Source organism: Camponotus floridanus, unplaced genomic scaffold (assembly GCF_003227725.1).
Source record: "Camponotus floridanus strain SB8 unplaced genomic scaffold, Cflo_v7.5 scaffold97, whole genome shotgun sequence".
Classification (NCBI taxonomy): domain Eukaryota; kingdom Metazoa; phylum Arthropoda; class Insecta; order Hymenoptera; family Formicidae; genus Camponotus; species Camponotus floridanus.
Genome location: NW_020229868.1, coordinates 724,025 through 746,011, shown reverse-complemented (window position 1 = coordinate 746,011; position 21,987 = coordinate 724,025). Strand labels below are relative to the sequence as shown.

Sequence of the window (21,987 nt, the reverse complement as noted above, 5' to 3'; positions counted from 1 at the left end):
TTTTCTCGATAAAATAAATTAATAATTACATTCTAGTTTACTCGTCTCGTGTAACAAACCCACTTGTATCGATTTCTTTATCTTCCTCTCTCTCTATCTATCTCAGACATACTCTCATTCTCTCGTTGCCTCGCGCTCGCTTTCTCGATTCGTGTCGCAGTTTGATTTTTTAGAGACTTTCTTAGATATTTTTTTATTCCTTTTTATTATGCCCGTGATATACGCCTGTCTGTTTTTTTCTTTTTTTTCTTACAGTCCGACAATCCCGTTCGACAATTCATGCAATTACACGTACAAAATTTATCAAATTGATAACGAAAACAAATGTATATAGAGATATTTATAACGCGAAAACAATTACAGATATATTAACTAGAAAATTAAATTTGGCGTCGCATCTGAATTTATCGATACGTAAAAATATAACAATCTTTTTCCTTATATACTTTACTCTCTTTCGCACTTTCTCTTTCTTTCTCTTATTTAACGGATTTGTCTGTAAAGGCACGATTCTAAAAAAAAAAATTGCATTTAAACTGTACAATTAAAAATCGATCTTAATCCGTAGCGTAATCATGATAAATATAATGTTACAAAGAGTTTTTTCCTTCGTTCTTCGTATAATAATTATATTCAAGTGTACCTTGAAGTTTTTCCCCTTTCGTATTTTACAAACGAAATTTGATTGTCGTATTTTCTTTTTTTCCAATTTGTTTCCAAAAATTATTATTATAAATTAACAAAGAAAAAAGCAAGAAAGAGAGTAACTATTTCTCGCTTTTTATGCTGAATACTATGAATTACCTTTGCTTCATTATATCACATTCTAAGAAATTAAATTTCAAGAAATTTGTAATTAAAATTGCAAGTGGGCTATTTTCATGTATTTTATCATATTGCTACAGTGTGCAATTTAATGAAGAAATTTTGATCGTAGGACGTTAAGATATAACGATCATTAGATATAACATAGTAAAATACATTAAAATAGCTTTTTCTGCAATCTAATAATTACAAATTTCTCAAAATTAACAAGGTGGAACAGTGAAAACAAAAATTATATTTATCAAATAATTACAGGATGATTACCCTCTTTCGTGTTTGAAAAACAAATTTTTTTGTGTTATTATATAATAATATATCGTTACAAAAAGAAACAAAAATATAATTTAAAAAAATACCTCTACGCGATGTGCTCATATATGTCCGGTTTGGAATGTCTCTGAACATCTTAACAAAGCGGAAAAAAAGAAAAACCCGAAAAGAGAACACGTGAACTCGTGAACGATAAAAATGTATGATGTTTCTGTCGGTGTATCTTGTATAGTCTGTAATCTGTAATGTGAAGAAAGATCTGTGGGTGAAGTGTATGTACGCTCTCGTGGAAGACGCGTTTCCAAGCATGTTCTCAACGAAGAATTTTCGCAAATGAGCGCCATTTTCGAGATTTGCAGTCATGATTCTGAATCTTTGAATTTCTCCTCTCGATGTTAATACCTGTCAATCGTATCATCTGGAAGTAGTGCATTCCATCTTTCTCTCCCTCTCTTTCACCATCTTTCTCCCTCTCTCTCTCTCTCTCTCTTTCTCTCCGTATATTATTATTATTTACTATTATTTTCTTAGGAAGAATTCTCCTTTATATATTTCTGAGCAGCATTATTTTTTCTTCTTCTTTATTCGTTTTTTTTCCTTACAATTTGCACACGCACATTCTCTCTCTCTCTCTCTCTCTCTTACTCGTTAAAATACTTATTCATACTCTCGAATTCTCGAGATCAGTTTCGATCAATTTCTGTCTCATCTGTTCTTAGTAATACCTAAAGTTACATCATGGAAGCCTATCAGCTTGACACTAAACTGTCCTTCGTAAATAACTCGATTTTTTTGTCACTGTGTGTATATGTGTATGTATCGCTTTCTCTCTCTCTTTGTGTATCTATCTGTGTACATGGGAGTGTACGTGTTACCGTTACATAGATAGTTTTAACGGAGCCATAACGGTGCGGATGCACGTGCTGGCCCCGCGGATGACACGTGAACGCTCTCATGTTTTTTTTCTCTATTTCTTCAATTCTATTTTCTCTGTCTCTTTCTCTCTCTTTGCTCGCTCCCTTTCGCTCTTACACATTCTTTCAAACATTCATTCTACCTACTCGTTGCAAAATATCAACTACTTTCCCCTATTTACTGATGGATAAAACGTATAAAACATCGCTGGCAAGTCAATTTATCGTGAGGAAGAATCTTATCCGTTACGTAATGTAGTTTTTGTTTCAAATCTATATTCTTCTTAGTATAATTATCCCGCTCGGTGTCGGTTGCTGTCGCTCGTTCTACGCGTGTCTCTTGATGCGTCAATCAGTATGCCTTTTCTTTCTAACTCTTATGTAACTCTTAGCGCGATCGTACATCTGCAAAATCCGAAAGATCGCTTTAGTATGTTGTGCCGTCCTATTGCGAGCGAAGGAATTTGTAATTTAGCACGATATTATCGCATCGTGCGCCATTACGAGAGGGAGAAAGAATTCTGACCTATTATAAACCGTGGCCTACTTAGGCTGCTGAGCCTGGTATTGTTGATAGGAATCGTCGGGAGACGCCGCGTTACTCGTCTGCTCCGACTCGCCCAGTGGCATGGTGTGAATGATGCTAGGGGCGGGGTAAGTGGTGTAAGGATAGGGATGCGGGCTCGCTATGTACTGAAAAGTAGAAACAAGACTATTATTAACTCTCATTTTTGTGTCAACGTTAACTTGAATCAATCTATCGAGCAACACATGCGTTCGAAAGACGTTTTAAATATTTAATAAGACCTTTTTTAAATATTTGATTTCATTTTTTTCTTAAAGATTTAATTAAATTTTATCTTGAGAAACATTCTAGGAAAACATTCTTTCGATCAAAATGTACAAGTGTTTTAAAACCATGAAGATAAAATAACTTTTCAGTTTCAACCTTGGAGACGTCTTTCGAATTCTGTGCTTCAACAGCTGATAAGAAAAGATCGATGACTTACGGAACCAGTGCCGAGATGCAAAGTAGACATCTGCGTGGTAAGCTGAGGAATCATACTGTACTGCGGATTGCTAGGATCGGCCGACGGAATCATCTGTAATAAAGAGATTAATGAATCTCGATAATGAAAAAGTAAACGATGAGAAGTTTGAAAAAGAAAAGAAAAATATTCCAAGAAGGATAGGATCCTTATAATAAAGTTAAACAGCAATATTGGACACGATTTTCTAGAAAACAAACACATAATTCAACCATATGGCTTAATAATTATGTATCTATCTTGAAAAAGACAGCTAATTTAGATTGAATGAGATTTACAAGTTCAAATTTAAAATGTTTCATCTATTCAACTTTATTGGTGGAAAAAAGAATTGTTATTTATGCGAAACAATTAATCTCTTCGATCGAAGAATTCGATACAAAAGTATTCTTCTTTAAACGACGAAAACAAAATGAACGAAAAGTGTATAAAAACTCACGTCAACCTGTTGCATATGTGGTGGGGAAGGGTGCACGAGATAAGGTGCCACCCAAGGAGCGCCTGGCACACTGTAACCAGGCAGTGCCTGACCGTAGTGACGGCTGTACTGCGTCAGAGTCGCCGCGGGAAGCATGTGAGTCGCAGCAACGCCATTCTGGCCGACACCACTTGTGTCGTAATTCAAAGTCATGTTCTGAAAGAGGTAGACGTAATGATAACTAGTACATCCTTTGAAATATCAACAAGCGAAGGGATTACTACACAAAATCTTTTATAATTTGCTTTCAGAAAAATGTGATGATAGTCAATTTTTATAATTTTAATGAGCAATGATGTGTAATAGATGAATGCAATATAAATCTTGCGACATAGTCATACACTGTGAATGATACATGTATACGCTTTCCAGATCAATGTCACAAAAAAACAAGAGTCAAAAGGAGAGAAGGACTCTTTACATAATATATTATATTATATTTACATAAACCATTCTCAAAGAAATATAAATATAGTTGTACATTGAGGCGTTTGAATAAAATAAAATAAAATAACAAGACCTGTCATGAGAATACATATATATTTATATATATAAATGTTACTATTGTATATTCGTATATATAAATGTAATTATTGTAACATATCATTGTACATATTATTTTTTCACATATTCCTCATAAATTCCCAGACTTTTATTTCACTGGTGTACCAAGATATTAATTTTAAAAGCAAAGAAATCAGTAGTGAGATCTAGATATTATAACAACGTGCTAAACCAACAAAAAAAGAAAACATTTGGCTGGAAAATGACGCAACCGAGCAATATTCGCAATTCAGTATATTGTAATGTTTTAACAGGACCTCAACACTGACTTCTTCGCTTTTAAAATTGATGCACCGATGGAATAAATGCCTGGCCACATATTGAAAATATGTGAAAAAGTAACATGTGCAATGACATGTTACAAATAATAGTTATATATAAATATACGTATTCTTCTCTCATGTGATAGATCTTGTTACTTATTGAAATGCCTTCGTAGATATATCATTCTGCACAATATCATTATGACTTAATTTTGTGTATGTAGGGATTGATAAAAAAGAATGCGTACTTCTCCAGTTTCCCTCCATATTGTACTCTTGAACAACGATTTCTTCTTGTTTCCACCATCAGCGAACTTAACTAATAAAGGATCCTTTGCGCCTGGCAACGCTTTTCCATTGAACATCTGGATAATTTGCTCGCATTTTTCTTTAGATTCCATTCTGTAAAAGTTTGAAATTTTAAATTATTTAAATTAATTTCAATTAATTATACATTTTACAATAATATATTAACACAATATTAACATTTTCAAATCGTATCGTGACATAAAATAATACAATATGATGTACTAATTTCTTTTATTTCTCGACAAGAGGAGAATCTTGCAAACGCAACTCTCGGTAAATCAATAGTAGCAATGTTACTGTCGCGTATCATGGATTTTCATGCGAACCTTGCGAATCCGACACCTTTGCTTTGACCCGAGGTGTCGCGGAGGATGCGAGTTGAAATGACCTGTCCATATTGAGCCAGTAATGCTTCGACGTCGTTCTCCTTGAAAGTCAACGGTAGATTGGCAATGTACAGATTGGTGGGGTCCTGCTCCTGTTGCTGGGAAGAGAGTAAAGACACTATGCAATTACTTGTGTAACAGAACGATACGATGAATATATCGATTTGCAAACAAATCTGAGCGGACTATCATTTTAACTTCCACGACTGTTAATGTATATCGTGTCGTATATATTTATTTCATCACGACTACAAATGGATGCACAGGCGAAACGATTCACAGAATGATTTGAAGTTCGACTTGACGCAAACTTTCTGCAAAATTTCTCCAACTATTTTAGAAATCCTATACAAGATAGGAAGAAAATATGCTATTATTGTTAGATTATGTATCATAAATTGATGTGAAATTATGAATAAATAATGGGGAGAATGAGAGTGATCGCGATTTTCTTTTTCTTAGTCTGGAACGTTAAAATGATATTTGCGAGTTTTATCGAATAATAAAATTGAAATAATAATAATAATAATAATAATAATAATATACGGAAAGACATTTATTCTCGAAAATAAAAAAATAACGAGATGTAATCTCGAGAAAGTGAATGTAAAATATAATAAAAAAGAGCGGTAGCCTCGTCGAAAAATACAACGTTTCTCTAGCAATACATTGATACACTACGAAAAGAGATCATGAAACTATATATTAGGAATCAATCTAAATTTCGAAACAAGCGCAAAATATAGAATGAACGGGAGGGTGTATATCGAAGACCGATACGTGAAACCGTATTAAGATAATTATTATTCTCAATGTCGGAAGGTTATCATGCTTCATGGCAATTTCATTACCACATTCTTGGTGGCTCTCTAAATTTGCTTGCTTTTAGGATGCATTCGATTTATATCTCGACTAGCAAATAAATATCTATATGTATATATATATATATATATATATATATATATATATATATATGTATGTATAAATATGTATGAGCTATCTCTAAAAATATTCGAAATTGTCTCGAATTTGTATCCTTCTTGTCCAGCATGCTTGTACGAGAATGAGATATAGTCTACACATACACATCGTTGTACAATCATGAACAATCCTCGCGTAAAGACTCTTCTATCACAAGAAAGACTGTGTCGTTTCTACGGATAAGCCCTAAAAGAGATAGGCATAATAGAGATAGTGAGCACAGCTAAAAATCGCAGATAAATAATAAATAAGAAATCAAATGTAAAAGAAAATTAAGAGGTCAGATACATATTTGTATAAAATAGTACAATAAAAAACATATGTGTATAAGAAAAAAAAAAAATAAAACAAGATTATCGAGACTCTCTCTACTTTAACGCAGTTGTTAAATTTTTATTGATGGACGAAGCTTCTCGCAACACACGAGATAACGATAAGTACGTCGCCTGTGCATACATTTCGTCGCGTATCACGGCAATGGAATGGGACAAATTTGCTCGAGTATCGTGCACGTGGGAGTGGAATTTTATTTGATGCAAAACGCCTGTTTGCGCAATCATCATCTCGAGTTGCGTTCGATGCTATTGAAAAATTTCGTGGCGCGTGTAAACGAGTATTCGCAGGAGGCAGAGAGGTATATACGATCGAAATTTCTGCACCGGGGCAAGGATTATACATAGCACGTAAACCTGGGTATTTATTCCGTATCCTCATTGAAAAATTTCTAATTATGTATGTACACGTGTCAAGAACCGTCTCCGTCGTCTTTACAGATAACCATTCAAAGCGGTAACAAAGAAGAGGTTCAAATAACAAATGGCATTTCATTGGAAAGAGAAAAAGAGACAGAGATAGAGAGAAAGAGAGAAAGAGGGGAAGAGAAAGAGAGAGAGAGATAGAAAGAAAGAGAGGGGGAGAGAGAGAGAGAGAGAGAAGCGTGATAAAAAAAGCACAGATATCTTTACGTATACATATATACGTACATATATGTATATATACAGTTATGTAAGTAAATGAACGGACGTGAAGAAGGAAAGCGACTCTGGACGAACACATGTCTCTCGCAAAAAACACATAATATATGTGAACGTGGACAAGGACGTACATATACGTATGTGTTCATGCTCCGTTTATGTCGTTTAACAATTTTTTTTAGAAAGAGTAAGTGGGGAGGATGAAACAAAATTTAAATAAGAGATGAGAGAAGGAAATATTAGAGAGAAAAAGAAAGAGAGAGAGAGAGAGAGAAAGATATATGTGTACGTATTTTGGATGATATACTGATGCACCCTCAAGCATATTTCGAGATGCCACCATTTCTCCGTCAACATATAATAAATCAATCAAAATATCTACGATTACTTGAGTATACTTATACTTTACGACAATTTACTTCAATCTTGCGAATGCATTAAAACAAAAGAACGAATAATGAAAATATCATGATATATAAGCCAGGCTGATGGCATTTAAATATATGCGGGCTGTCGCAGAATAAAGCGATTATCGTTTTAATGAAGCGAACGACTTGTGTGTTTGGGATCAACACACGGTCCAACGACTCTGTTTCCGTCACAACGAGAATTAATTGCGTTGTTTATCGCATTACCATCCATTCTACGACATCCTGCATATATGTATAATATATATATATATATATATATATATGGATGATCAAATACAGATATAGAAGCTCCATTCTTCGAATGTTATTTAATGATTAATTATCCGAATGATACGTAAAAAACGGTACAATTATTCTCCAACGATGTCTTCTCGCAAGAGCCAACCATTGTTCGAATAATCAAGCGTTTCCATCATTGTTCGAATCATCGAATAGCGTTCGAATAATCAAGCTTCCGCTGTATCAAATATACTCTTTCTTAATGTACTCTTATTCCGATAGAACCAGTTCGTATAGATTCGTCGAACTCGTGCATTCGGAACTTTGCGTAAGATTCGACAACAGCTCGACTTTTAATCTCTTGATATTTTTTTTTCTTCCTTCTGATACCGTTTATATATTCACTTTTTACTTCTGCGACTTTCTCTGTCATCCTGCAAACTCTGCATAAAGTAAACGTCATAAAAATAATTGACACTTTTATATTATTACTTATATATAATATTAACACTAATGTTAACAATTTACTACACATAATTGATTTTTTTTTGCAAGTAGTGAGCAGTTCAGTGACTCTTGAATCTTTGAATCTTACGACGAGCTCCCGAATGCACCCTGCAGACGCGTTGAGAGATTAAATTTTTATTGTAAGATAAGTGTACGTGTCAATCAACGAGTCAACCAACACCCCTCGAGGAAAGATAACGCCTGATTCGAATATAACATCGCGTATCCCTGGGAGAAAGAGGGAGAAAAGACGAGAGGGAGGGGAGGGGAGCGATTTTAATCGAGCAGAGATACGATGATATCGCGCTTTTAGTTGTAATATCATATCACATGCCATCGACATCATCATTATCATCACACAGCTGCTGGTCATCACACCCCGTGCTTTCTTTACCGCGGATAGCTCAGATAGGAACCATTCCAATTGGAGTTAGTATCTTAATAAAATAAATGGCAGAGACGCAGGCGGGAAAGGCCGATACTCTCCTCGTTCAACAGCAGTTTTTGCTTTTTTTTTTTCTTTCCTTTCAATTTCGATCGAACAAAATCAACATAATGTAGGATATAGAAGCATCATCCTTTTCATAGTAAAGAGATCTTGATCATAAACAGATACATCATAACCGAAGAGTGCTGTCGAATCTAATTTGGTATAACACGAATCGAGTTTTAAGCTAATGCTCCCTTTGGATCGCTAATGTTACAATACGGAGAACATAATGAACGTAACGTTACACAATAATATATCGATATTACCATTACTAGATTTACTACTGATACGCTTATGCTGCCATACTTCAATGCAATACCGTTCTCTTCTTTAGCTTGTTATCAAGTCTTTCAACAAAGTTTTACGTCAAGCTCTAAAAAGGGCGGTATTAATAGACAAAATAGATTACTGTCGATCTCTTGCAAGCAATTGAATTAATTATATAAATTTAGATTGACACAAATTGAACGTCGACGGGTTATTATTGCGGACTCTATAGCGGGGCTCGAAATTAGTGTAGAAATTCGCAGAATGCAATTTTCAGACATGATGATCGTAAACATAGTGTTGGCATAGCATAGTATGTCGGCTGTATTTGTGGCCGAGGTATAGCAGCAAACACCGATAGAGGATTGGTAGGAGTAAGACAGAATTACAGACAAAGTATCGGAGAGAATTTCTAGATAAATGAGAGATAGAGTGAGAGAAACACAGAGAGAAAGAGAAAGAGAGAAAGATAGAGAGGCTCTTGATGGAAAAAATATATTACAGTCCCCGGTGTACATATATAAGAAATATTATGGAATTATTTCTTTAAATTTTATACACATAATTGCTCGTCGCATATACAAGCTAGTTATGATTGAATTAATTAATTATATCAAGAAGAAATACCACATGTGTATGTAAGAATGTTTTTGAAATATTTTTCTTTTCCGGACGATTTTTTTCTCCAGCTCTCATTCTAGTTAATGTTAAGAGAATATTTGATAGGCAATTTTATATAGAGATTTTATTAGATTTAAATTAGATGGAGATTCAGCAAAGAGAAGATAAATTTATGAAAAAAAAATCGAAATATTTATGATATAAATCTTTCTATACAAAATAAAAATTTAATAAATATAAATCGATAAATCATTCGTGCACAAGTGTTTAATTTGGTATTTTAATATTGATTCTAATTAAATATAAAAATATATGAAATAATAATTCTAATTGATCGAAACATTGATTGCTGTAGTATAACATTTTCGATATTGCATACAATGGAAGATGCGTCCGAAATATATCGCGTTTCGCACTTGTGACAAAAATCAAAGAAAATGCGATCCATCTCGATCGATTCTTCAAAATTTCCGTGCGAATAAACGAGGAACGACGAGAGAAGGGGACGTATGTGAAGAACACAACTAAACGCAATGGAGAGAATGGGGTAAAAAATATAGAAACGACAACAAAAAGAGAGAGAAAGAAGAGAAAGAGAGAGAGAAAGAGAGAGAGGTTTACTGTTACTCTGGTATTACTCTGTACTTGCATGCACAACCACGTACACTGTCCAGTCTACGGAGCAACCAGATACCCACTTTCGCCATCTGCGCTTGTATCCCCTTGGCGACCAGTGCTTTGACAGCACCCTCTGCCGCCATCGGTGACTCGAAGTCTACAAATCCGTAACCTGCAACATTATAATCAGTATAAATCTTATCGAGTTCTCTTTAAAAAAAAACTCTAAAATATGAAATATATAAAATATTTAGTAATTTTTATAATAATTGGTAGACATTGGTTGACTGTATTACGTGCATAGTATTGATACATAATGAATTGATGCATACTTTGCTCGAAAAAATTGAGTTTCTGAAGAAGTATCATTTTTTAATTTCCATAATTAACAATTTATGCACGTATATGTCAATAAAATTTTTTAATAAGAGAAAACAAATAATACATAATAATAAATAATTACAAATATAATTTATAGATTTGCGAAAATAAATTTATTATAATTTAAGATGTTCATGTGTCAATATGTTGAAGTTATACAAAGATTGTCATCCGTTGAATATTGAAGATTGAAAAACTGAAGAATTGAGAAAAAATAGACTAATCACTCTTGCCTCCATTTCAAGATATAATTCAAAATTTAAACGATCTTCAGAAATTCATACATTAAATTTAAAAAAATTACTTGGTAATTTTACAAATTATGTAAAATTGTCTAAAAAAAAAGAGTTTCTTTTGATTTTGTCGATAAAAAACAGCAAGTTTATTCTACAAACGAGTGACAATCTTGTTATAAGAAAGTATAATGAGAAACTTTTTGTTCATCAATCATTTGTATTGTAATCTCTAATGGAAATAGCACCATAAGAATTTTCACTCGACGTTAATAGATCAATTTGTAATAAAATAAATGTATTGCAATGATTAATTAATTTAATTAAAATACACTCGAGAAATATAAATATAAATATAATCGAGAAATGTGTGATTAATTACCTTTACATTTGTTTGTATTTTTGTCTAAAATTGCCTTGGTGGAAGTTATAGTTCCGTATCTGCAAAAACATCAGATTTCGTGATGTAACATATTTAAATTAACCTAATCATGATTAGTATTTCTCATAGTATACTTATATTTTAATTCTATTGATAATTATTCATAATTTATAAGCCTTAATAATTGTATGTACAATCTCACAAAGTTATGTAGATGGAATTATGATTAATAATGCTACAATAATTTATATTGATAGACTACATGTTTTTCTTTTGATAAGGCGTCATTCTCTCCGACAGAATCACAACTTAAATCCATGATCACGCGTTAAAAATATCGTTAGATACAACAAGATATATAATACAACATCACTTACTGAGAACACATATTAACGAGGTCTTTGTCAGTCGTATTCTGATTGAGGCCACGGATGTATAGATTTGTTTTGGACAGCTGCTCCGCCTGTTGACCCTGCATAGCGTTGTTACTGAGACTCGTGCTCATTGTCCCACTTTGGCTGCCAGTGGCACTACTAGAGCTGCTGTTAGTGTTCGCGGGAGATGAAGCTGTAGGCACCCGTTGTCCACCATACTGCAAACACATCATTAATAGTCAAGTAACTTGAGATGCTCGAAACGAGACAAAGGCGATTAATTTTATTCCGCTTTTTTACCAGATCGACTATCGATTATCGATACAGAATATATATTATCTCAAATTTCTAGTCTGGCACACGCCAAGTCTCCATGAAGTTAACGTCCCATTTGAAAGAAATCTCGATAATTCATTATTTTGTCCGTGAAGTTGGCCTTACAGTAATACCAATAAGTAATATAATACTATATCTATACCCAGCAAACATCAGGTAACAGTTATATAATTGTTAGTTACAATTTCACTCAACAATATAATTATTATTTAACACACAACAGTTATATAACATGTAACAGTGATATTGTTGAGTAGGAAATTATAACTAACAATTATACAGGGTGTACCTTAAAAAGCTTCCACTAAGCAAATAGCGTTATTCCTGATTAAAAAGTCCTGAATCATTTTTTTCCCCAAGATTCATTAAATAATTAATCAGATTTAAGTATTAAAAAGATTTCTGAAAAGATGAATTGTTTAAAAATTAACACAAAACAGTTTATTTTTTTGCTTATCCAAATCTTCATATGATGATAATGAGGAAGTTTGTTTTTTTATTGGCGTGATCTCATTAATTATTGCTTCAAGCATTATGGAAAAAAATGATTCAGGACTTTTCGACTCGATTTTTAATCAGGAATAACGCTATTTGCTTAGTGGGAGCTTTTTAAGATACACCCTGTATAACTATTACTTGGTGTTTGCTGAGTAACAATAAATACATGTACAGGATAGAAGAATGGATCATGGACTCAACAACTGATCAACAGTCAATTATATCCTGTACAGACAATCTGACCCCCTTTTCTATTTCTTCTCCTTTAATATCGCACTACGCTCATCCTCAGGTGATTCATCTCTGATGACTCCCGTGCCAACAATCTCGTATGTTTACCCAAATCTCGTAGGCTACTGACCGACATATCGCCACACGACATCTCCATATCGAGGATGAGAAGATGCGACTTACCGTCGCGTGTTGCGCGTACGTGGCGGTAACGAAGGGGTTCGCGGACGCCGGCAGCTGTTGAGGGCCGCCGCCGACCGCGGCGGCCGCCGCTGCCGCTGCGCTCGGGTATCTCGTGTAAGGCGGGTAAGCGGCCGCCGCCGCCGCCGCGGCCGCGGCCGCGGCCGCGTGAGGCGCCGTGCTCGCGCGGTACTGCACCGGGTTGCCGCCGCGTGGCCCGCCGCCGGTGTTGCCCTTCAGTCCGTGGCCGCCGCCGCCGCCGCCACCGCCGCCACCGCCGCCGCCGCCGCCGCCTCCGGCGCCCGCGCCGCCCGCGGGTCCTACGCCGATGCTGCCGGCGTTGGCGGCGCCGCCGCCGCCTCCGCCGCCGCCGGCGCCACCCGCGTTGCCGTTGTTGGCGCCTACGTACGCCGGCCTCGGTCCGTTCGTGTTCTGAAAATCCAGAAGATCTTAATCAGTGGAAGAATCTATTTCCATTCATTGCGTGCACATTTATTCATGGTTATATCACAATTTATTATATATCATGTTATATATGTTATTATGCTATATTTTTATTGTTATATATATTATTTATTATATTTATTAAGTATTCATGATATAAATATATATGTAATCAATTTAAAAAAAATAAATGAATAATTTATTAAAAATTATATGTATATGTTAAGAGAGAGAGTTATTAAGTAAAAGATATATATGAAATTAAAAATTATATATATATAATATAAAGTGTCTTTCATGACATAAATAAATTAAGAAAAAATAGTAATAATGAAAAAAATCTATTTCCATTCATTGCATGCATATTTATTCATGGTTATATCATAATTTATTATAATTTATTATAAATGAACAATAATTTATTAAAAATTATATGTATATGTTAAATTATTTAGTAAAAAATACATATGAAATTAAAAAATTATATAAATATAAAGTGTCTTTCATAACATAAATAAATTATGAAAAAATAGTAATAATGAAAAAAATCATGAAAAAATTGTTACAATAATAATAAATTAAAGAACGATGCTATAAAAATTGTAAAATAATGACTTGGATTCTTGAAGATTTTAATTGAATATATCGATTGATGAAGAGAACAGATCACAAATAATTTATATTTATTTTAATATATCTTGTCACGCCATGTGTGTGTGTGTCGTGATAAAAATAAAATACAAAGAAATAAATCAAATAAATTTATCAGTAAATCCTATGTGATTTTTAAGCTGGAATCGACGATGGCTGACGATGCGCTTTTATCATGCGATAGGTCGATCGGTTGTCGTTACCATATAACCTTGTATAGATTAAGAAAGACATTTTTATATTTTCCGAAAATATAATTGTAACAAATTATTACTTTGAATAATTTATCAAGCGCAGATATAATCGCGATGTATTATTCCCTCCCAATGGATAATAAAATATTTTACAAGAGAAAAAAACAGAGATTTTAAGAGATTTTAAAATATTTTTACAGGAGAAAAAAACAGAAACAAAACTGCTGTCCAAAATTAGTTTTTTAACAAGAGTTGCGTGTGCCAATTCTTGTACATATAATTTTCCTAAAGTAAAAGAAAAATAAATGTACTCGATAGAATATTCCTCCCAAGGAAAAAACGAATTAAATAATTTACAAAAAATCATGAAAATTAAAAAAATTACAAATGTCATTAATATCGTGAATACTATGAGTGACATTAAAGGCTGCGTTCGTTTTGACGATTTTAGCGCTGAAAGCATCGCACTATCTTCGTTTGACATTCGATGTGCAATAAAGACAGAATGATGCTCACAGCGCGGAAGCGTACAAAGCGAACGCAGCCTAATTAAACATTATTGCACATTACTTGTGAGATTCAATAATATTTATATTTATATAAAGCGAAATAAATTTGATCTTTCATATCGCATTCGATATGACATGTAAAATGCATAGATATAACGCGAGTAAAACCGCGGGGTAATTAATAGTGTAAGAAAAAAATCCATGTCTCGCTCTTGTTTGTCAGAGTCCAACGAATGACTGCAGCGAGGGGGGGGGAGGGGCCTTCAATATCGATGCAATCGTCGCATCGGTCCCTATCGATTTCCTCGAGCGAAACGGTATACCACTGTTTTAGAAAGCGATCGCGTTTCTCGCCGGCCTCGTCGTAGTTTCGCGCGCGCACAACGTCGATAAGAAGAAAAGAGAGGGAGGGAGAGAGAAAGAGAGACCCCACCCGTTATCGTTTATCAGTGACCTCGCGCGGTCACGCCTCTCCGATAACGAGAAAGAACGACCAGCTCTAGTCGGTCGATCTCCCCCTCCATTTCGTTTGATGCGTCTTTCTCGGTGCATCGAAACGTATCTTTCCAACCAGCATCCGAGACTCTCTTGAATCGAGACCTTCTGCGTATCGATCGTTCAACCATCGGCGCATCACAGTCTTCATCATTGACGCGCAACTCTTCAGTTTTCCACATTATATATATATCTTTGTAAACAAGCCTTAAGGATCGGCGCGTTGCAGTTTTCAGTAATTTTTTGATCTTCGACATTTATGTATCTTTGTAAACAAATCTTAAGGATCGGCGTGTTGCAGTCTTCATAAATTTTTCGATCTTCAACGTTTATATATCTTTGTAAACAAACCTTAAGGATCGGCACGTCTTCATTATTACGTGCAATTTTTCGATTTTCAACATTTATATATTTTTGTAAACAAGCTTTAAGGAAATCCAAATCTACTTAAGATAATTTTATCATTCACGCTCCTCTAGAATTTATAAGAGGCTCTTCATTTTTAATATTCTTTTGCGGAAACGAGAAAAATTGATGGACGGAATTGAATGAATGGAATTCTCGAGGCGGAAATGGCACGATTCGATTAGGACACCCTGTATGCGACTCTCGCTCCGCTGACGCATCAAGGCGACGATGATAGAACCAGATGGTTCGTTCGGATGATTCGGCCATGGTCAGCCATTGACGAGAGAACGACCTAACGTGCGAAATGCACGGCCGTGTCACACCGTGATCCGGTCGGAGAGAAGAGCGACCGACCGGATGTCACTTCCTGCTCACCACGTATGTACGTCTGCGCGTCGCTGTAACGCGAACTCCGTCCGTCCGTCCGTCCGCCCTTTCGTCCTCGTCTCCTTTTTCGAACTCGAGTCCGGTATTTTAACGGTATTCGTCGCACTGCGTTAGCAATGTGTTATCAAGCTACATCGAACGATTTCGCCAGAAATGAGAACTTGTTGAGAGTGCCTACTACTCGGATCTTGTAAAAAAATTCCCAATTCTTCCCGATTTTCCTGGTATTTTTATTTAAGATTCCGGATAAAAGAAATATTTTTAAAATGTTTTGCAATTTTTTTTCTAAAATAAGATCTTTTATTGTATGCGTTTTCATTCATATGATGAAAAAACACAGAGCCACTTGAAGTTTCAAATGAGATGAACAGTTTTCGTTAGATATATTCGTTAGATTAAATATGTTTTTGCATAACGCTTATTTTTTTATCATTAATAATTACAATAGAAAATATGTACTGCATATTCAATATTTTGTTAAGGTATTCAATGTATAAACAGAGACAGATATATATTTATAATGCATTTTAAATATATAATTCACACAAATTTCTAGTTTATCTGTCGGCTGTCTATAATAAGAAGAAAATTCGGCTGTCTATAATAAGAAGAAAATTATTAAAAAATTTAAAAAAAAATTCCCCGAATCCCAAAATGAAATATGTACTGCATATTCAATATTTTGTTAAGATATTTTATGTATAAACAGAGACAGATATATATTCATAATGCATTTTAAAGATATAATTCAAATTTATATCTTATCTGACTGTCTATAAAAGATAAAAATTATCAAAGAATTTTTTAAAAAATTCCCTGAGTTCCAAAATGAAATTCCACTTTTACAGATACAAAAGAAATCCCTAAAAATTCCAATTTTCCATGGATTTTATTCCCAAGAAATAACACTATAGCTCTTTCTTTAAATATACGAATTTTTTAAAATAATATAGAATTTTTTTATATTATATTAATATATTATATGCAATCTATTGATTATATAACATATTAATAAATATATTATTAATAGATTAGATTAGATTAAATAATATATTAATAATATATTAATATTACATAAAATATTGTATGCAATTGATTATATTATAATTATACGATTATATAATTACAAATTATTGTACAATATAACTTCCTAAGTTGTGCAAATGAAATTCGAGTCAATCTCGTCCTATTATCGCTGGTCTAGTAGATCGGAGAGGATATCAGGAGGATGTCTCAGATAACGTATAGGTCCGCTTCTGACCAAATGAGCGCTCAAACGGCGCGCTATTTATGCGCTGTCGTTTCCGTTTTACAATCTTCCGCAAACGAGTCTGCAAGAGAGCGACGAGAGATCTAAGCGAGCGAGCGCGTTTATCATATCACCCGGTATCCCGGTTATCATGAATTATCATAACGCAGGCCGCTAATTGGCCGCGCGCTACGTGTTATATCTTCGCGCTTTCTTCTAAGGACGACGGGGAGAGAGATGGATCCAGGATGTGCGCCACATACCGGAGCGCTGTATCTATTGCGCAGGCGCGATCTCTCTTTTATTTATCTCGGATAGCGTTATGCTCTATTAGCGAGCGGACATGCGATATCCCTTCTGGAATGCGCTTCTTCTCTGCTACTAATTTAGAGAAATTACTCCGTCGTTTTATCGTAAAAATCCTGTGCCGTCCCATCGATCCGAGTTCATTTTAGTCCTTAACGATTCTCATCGCGAATCGCAATATATATATATGTATATATATATATATATATATATTATATAAATTATATATATTAATATATATATTATATAAATTATATATATGAATATAATTATATAAATATAATAATATTGTAAATATATAATTTAGATAACCAAAAATAAACAATAAATTTATGTAATAAATAATAACAAATATATTATGTAATATAAATGTAATATTACAATAATATAAATATAATACTAATGAAAGATATATTTTTAAAACAAAATTAAATTTAAAAAAACATTTGTAGATAAGAAAGTTAATAGAAATTCCAAATATTCTACCCAGGCATAGATATTTACATAAATTTTAATAATACATACATTTTAATAATCCTCTGAATATTCTGTCAATTTTATGATAATGACACTATGTAATCCTGATAATATTTTTTATAATTGTTTATAACTTTTGGTAACTTTAAGTAATACACGTTATGCCATCGACGTCAATTGTAATACAAAATTTTTGGGGCCTGAAAATGGTGTAATTATCGCGTTTAAAATCCGCCAGATGCTATCACGGTGAAATCACTGATGGATGATAATCGCGGACACCCGGTGTGTCGCGGTCGCGGCTATTCTTTCAAGGTGAAGAAACGGTATGCACGGTATGCGAGCGAGGAAGGAGAGGGACTCTGTCGTGCACGAACAAGCAGATGAGCGGGATGCGGCCGCAGGACTGCAATTTTTTTCAAGTGTCTGAAGCTTAATATGTCCTCTTGGGAAGTAACTTTCCGAAGTAAAGAGAGCGGAAAAAATAAAAGCAAGAGTCAACTTCTCCCTCGCACACGCGTACATATTTAATAATTCAAAGTTAATTACAATAGCTGCCTCATTCTCTGTTTGAATAATCTGAATTAAATTAAAACACACGAGATGATGTGAAAAAAATAAAAAATTAAATTAAAATAAAAAATTAAATTAAATTTTTTAATCACTTCAAGAATTAATTCACTGTTTCAATTTTCATAAACGTAAATTGTTCGAAGCTTATTCTCTCTTAAGCGAAGGCGAGATGTCACACACTTCTCGTATTGGGTACTTGGATAAACGGCTTATAATTTATAGGTATTTACGTAGCCTATAAACGTCTATCCTTCCGAAGGAGCGGCGAGTCGAGCGAGAGCGCATCGCGCCGGGCGATGCATCCATCGCCGAGTGCATATATCGCTTACTACATGCTTGCCACGTAAAGGAAAGCTGCGTGTATACATATGTACGTCGCACGCACGCACGCATTTCGCGAACGGCACATGTGGTTTACGCGAGGTTTAGTGCTTAGGGAATAAACGTGACTTGTGCAGGGGATGCACGCGAAGGACAAGAAAACACGATGTATAACACAACAAGAAGATAACGCAACATTATCGACAAAAATATTAATTTTTCCAATAACTCTTTAATTATTTATAATAAATTTATAAAATTCCCAAAAATTCATAATTCAAATAATAACTAGATATAAAATAATTCATTATCAATGGATATTTGAAACAATTGATGCAAAGATCAATTGGAATAATTTAAAATTTTAATGTACAATTTTAAAAAAATTAAATAGTGATAAGTGGTAATTTGAATTTATTTTAATGACTAAGAGTTTTAATAGATGTTATTTTTTTTATCAATTTTATATTCGTCTAAGAGAATTTTTACCTAAAAAAGAAGGAAAGAAAAGAACGCGACTGGCTGACCGCCTGGGCGTCTCGGATTTGACACCCTTTATCCGAGTTTAGGCTGGCGGCGGGTATTATTAGCCTATGTCGCGTGCTTCCGTCTTCTTATAGTGCACGGGGAAAACAATGTGCTAGATATATTGGGAAATATAATAAGGTGGAATTTCAAACGAGAATGTTTCGCGCGAGAACCGAAACAGAAGGATCATCTAAAATTAACCATGACGAATTCGCATTTCGAATGATCTATCAGTAGAGTCAGATAATCTTTATAAATAATAGCAATAAATATTAAAATTCTTATATATATACTCCTGAATAAAATTAACGCATAATTTCTTTTTCACTTTTTCTTTAAAATTTTTCGTTAAAATTTAAATATCAGCTTTTAAAGAAAAAGTTATTATATAAAAGTTAATTTTATCCAGGAGTATATATACATTTTCATACTTTTTCATTTATTTCGGAATATTACATTAAAAAAGTAATTTACAATTAAATAAAGCGAATAAATTAAATAACAACTACAAGATACGAGAATTGTAATAAAGATAATTAAAATTAAATTCGTAAATTACAACAATGAGAACAAAAATAATTTACAAAACAATTTTAAAAAAGTGAATAAATTAAGTGACTCATTTAAAAGATACAAGAATTATGATAAGTATAATTAAAATAAATAATTTTTTAAATAAAGTTGTAAATTTCAATGATGAGAAAATAGCGATAATTATTAAAATGGCAATAATTACAATTATTAAAATATATATACATATATTTGTAAATTTAATATGATAAAAAATATCTAAAAATAAACGACATGTTTGGATCCTCGATTTGCATTCTCGGTTTTTATTTGGAAAAAGTGCCTATTGTAAAAGCATCATTTAAACTCCGGAAATGATTCCGAGATCACGAAGGTTAACGAGCTTTTGTCCAAGCTATATGTGAACGTCGTCACGCTTGCAAATTGCAAACGATATAAATTCTCGAGGTGCGACTTTATTCGTAAGCAATGATCATTGTGCAAGCCGCATTACTAATAGCACGACCACTTCCGTTGTCTTGTCATTACAATTGATTTTCTCACTGCGATCTGAGATAGTCGAATTCAAAAACTTACAGACGCGACAGGTGCAAGAACGCAAAGACTCGTCCATATTGTATAATTAATTGTATAGCAGTATTAATTGTAGTAATTATTGCCATTTTAATAATTATCGCTTTTTCTTATCATTGTAATGTTACAACGTTACAAATTTTGTTTTAGATTATTTAATTTTTATTATTATATTAATTTTTATTTATAATTTAATTTAATTTAATTTTAAATTATTTATTTTAATTACTATTATAATTCTTGTAGTTGAATCATTTAATTTATTCACTTGATTTAATTGTAAATTTTTTTTAATGTAAAATATTCCGAAATAAATGCATGAAGAAATATATATTTTTCTTGAAAATTAGCACATCACGACTAGACGAATGTGTTAGTTTGCACGATCTAATTTTATTAGTACAATGCGGAGAGCGCGATAATTCAATTGATACGTCGCCATATTTTTAAGCTTGGACGTTCATTTTCTATGCAAAGCGACAATATAAAGAAATTTTATTATTATTATATTTATTAATAATATAGTAAATTAATCCTTCACTTATTAATTATTAATTAATAATACAGAACTATCTCTTTTTAGGAAATGTCTATAATTTTTCAAACATTAGTTTACACGATAATTTTTTTAATATAAAAAAAATACATAATTAATATATAATTACTTATATATGAGGGAACGTGTAGTATAAAATTTATATATAGAATGTAACCCCCATATACTGTATATTATGAATAAATAGAATTATAAATAAGACACTTGTTTTTTAGAATATTATTTTTCATACTTTGAAAAAAATTTCCATCGAAATGAGTATTTTTTCATATTGATTTGCATTCCTGCGAATCATTATACTGATAAGTTGAGCCGGAAATTATTCACTTACGATAAACTACAGTCTTGAAGAGCTACGATCTAAAAATATGTCGAATAATATTTTCGTTAGCAAACTTCCAAAGTTGGAAAATACGCGTCTTTCCTCGATCACGCATCATGAATCATGCAATCACGAGCATCATGAATCATGTCATCATGAACCTTCGTACAACAAAGAGCTCATGACATTTGATGATTGTGCATCATTATGGGACACTGTTTGTCGTATAAAAAATTTGTTCGTTCCAGAAGCACAAAAGTATATAGATTAAAATGATTAATAAAATGATTAATATACTTCACTTTTAAAATGATTAATATACTTCACTTTATATTTAACGATGATACTTTAATTATATTAATCAAAACACTTCGAAAATTTCAAAAAATTTATTATTTTAGAACTATAATATTTATCCATCTTTTTAATCTTTTTAATAGACTAGAAATATAAAAAAATGTGTGAAATATATAAAAATGTATTACAACATAAAAGTTCTGTTTATTATACTGAAAAAACTTGTGAGGTTTTTTTTAATATATTATTTTGATAAATTTGTTAAATTTTTTTAATATATATATTATTTATTGATATATTATATATATTTATTTAATTATATCATTTTATATTATATTGTATTATTTTATATATTATATTATATATTATATATTTTATATATTTT

At 32.9% G+C, this 21,987-nt stretch overlaps 1 protein-coding gene across 1 annotated transcript in view; it reads right to left on the bottom strand.

Moving 5' to 3' along the window:
- Window positions 1–1,205: 1,205 nt before the first annotated feature.
- LOC105248705 (protein alan shepard) overlaps window positions 1,206–21,987 on the bottom strand; it is a 30,895-nt gene continuing 10,113 nt past the window's right edge. The window contains 11 exon segments of the mRNA XM_025415084.1: window positions 1,206–2,414; window positions 2,536–2,702; window positions 3,020–3,112; window positions 3,498–3,692; window positions 4,612–4,765; window positions 4,999–5,156; window positions 10,194–10,210; window positions 10,213–10,338; window positions 11,163–11,221; window positions 11,540–11,754; window positions 12,785–13,213. Coding sequence (XP_025270869.1) covers window positions 2,553–2,702; window positions 3,020–3,112; window positions 3,498–3,692; window positions 4,612–4,765; window positions 4,999–5,156; window positions 10,194–10,210; window positions 10,213–10,338; window positions 11,163–11,221; window positions 11,540–11,754; window positions 12,785–13,213 — 1,596 coding nt within the window. The 3' untranslated portion in view covers window positions 1,206–2,414; window positions 2,536–2,552.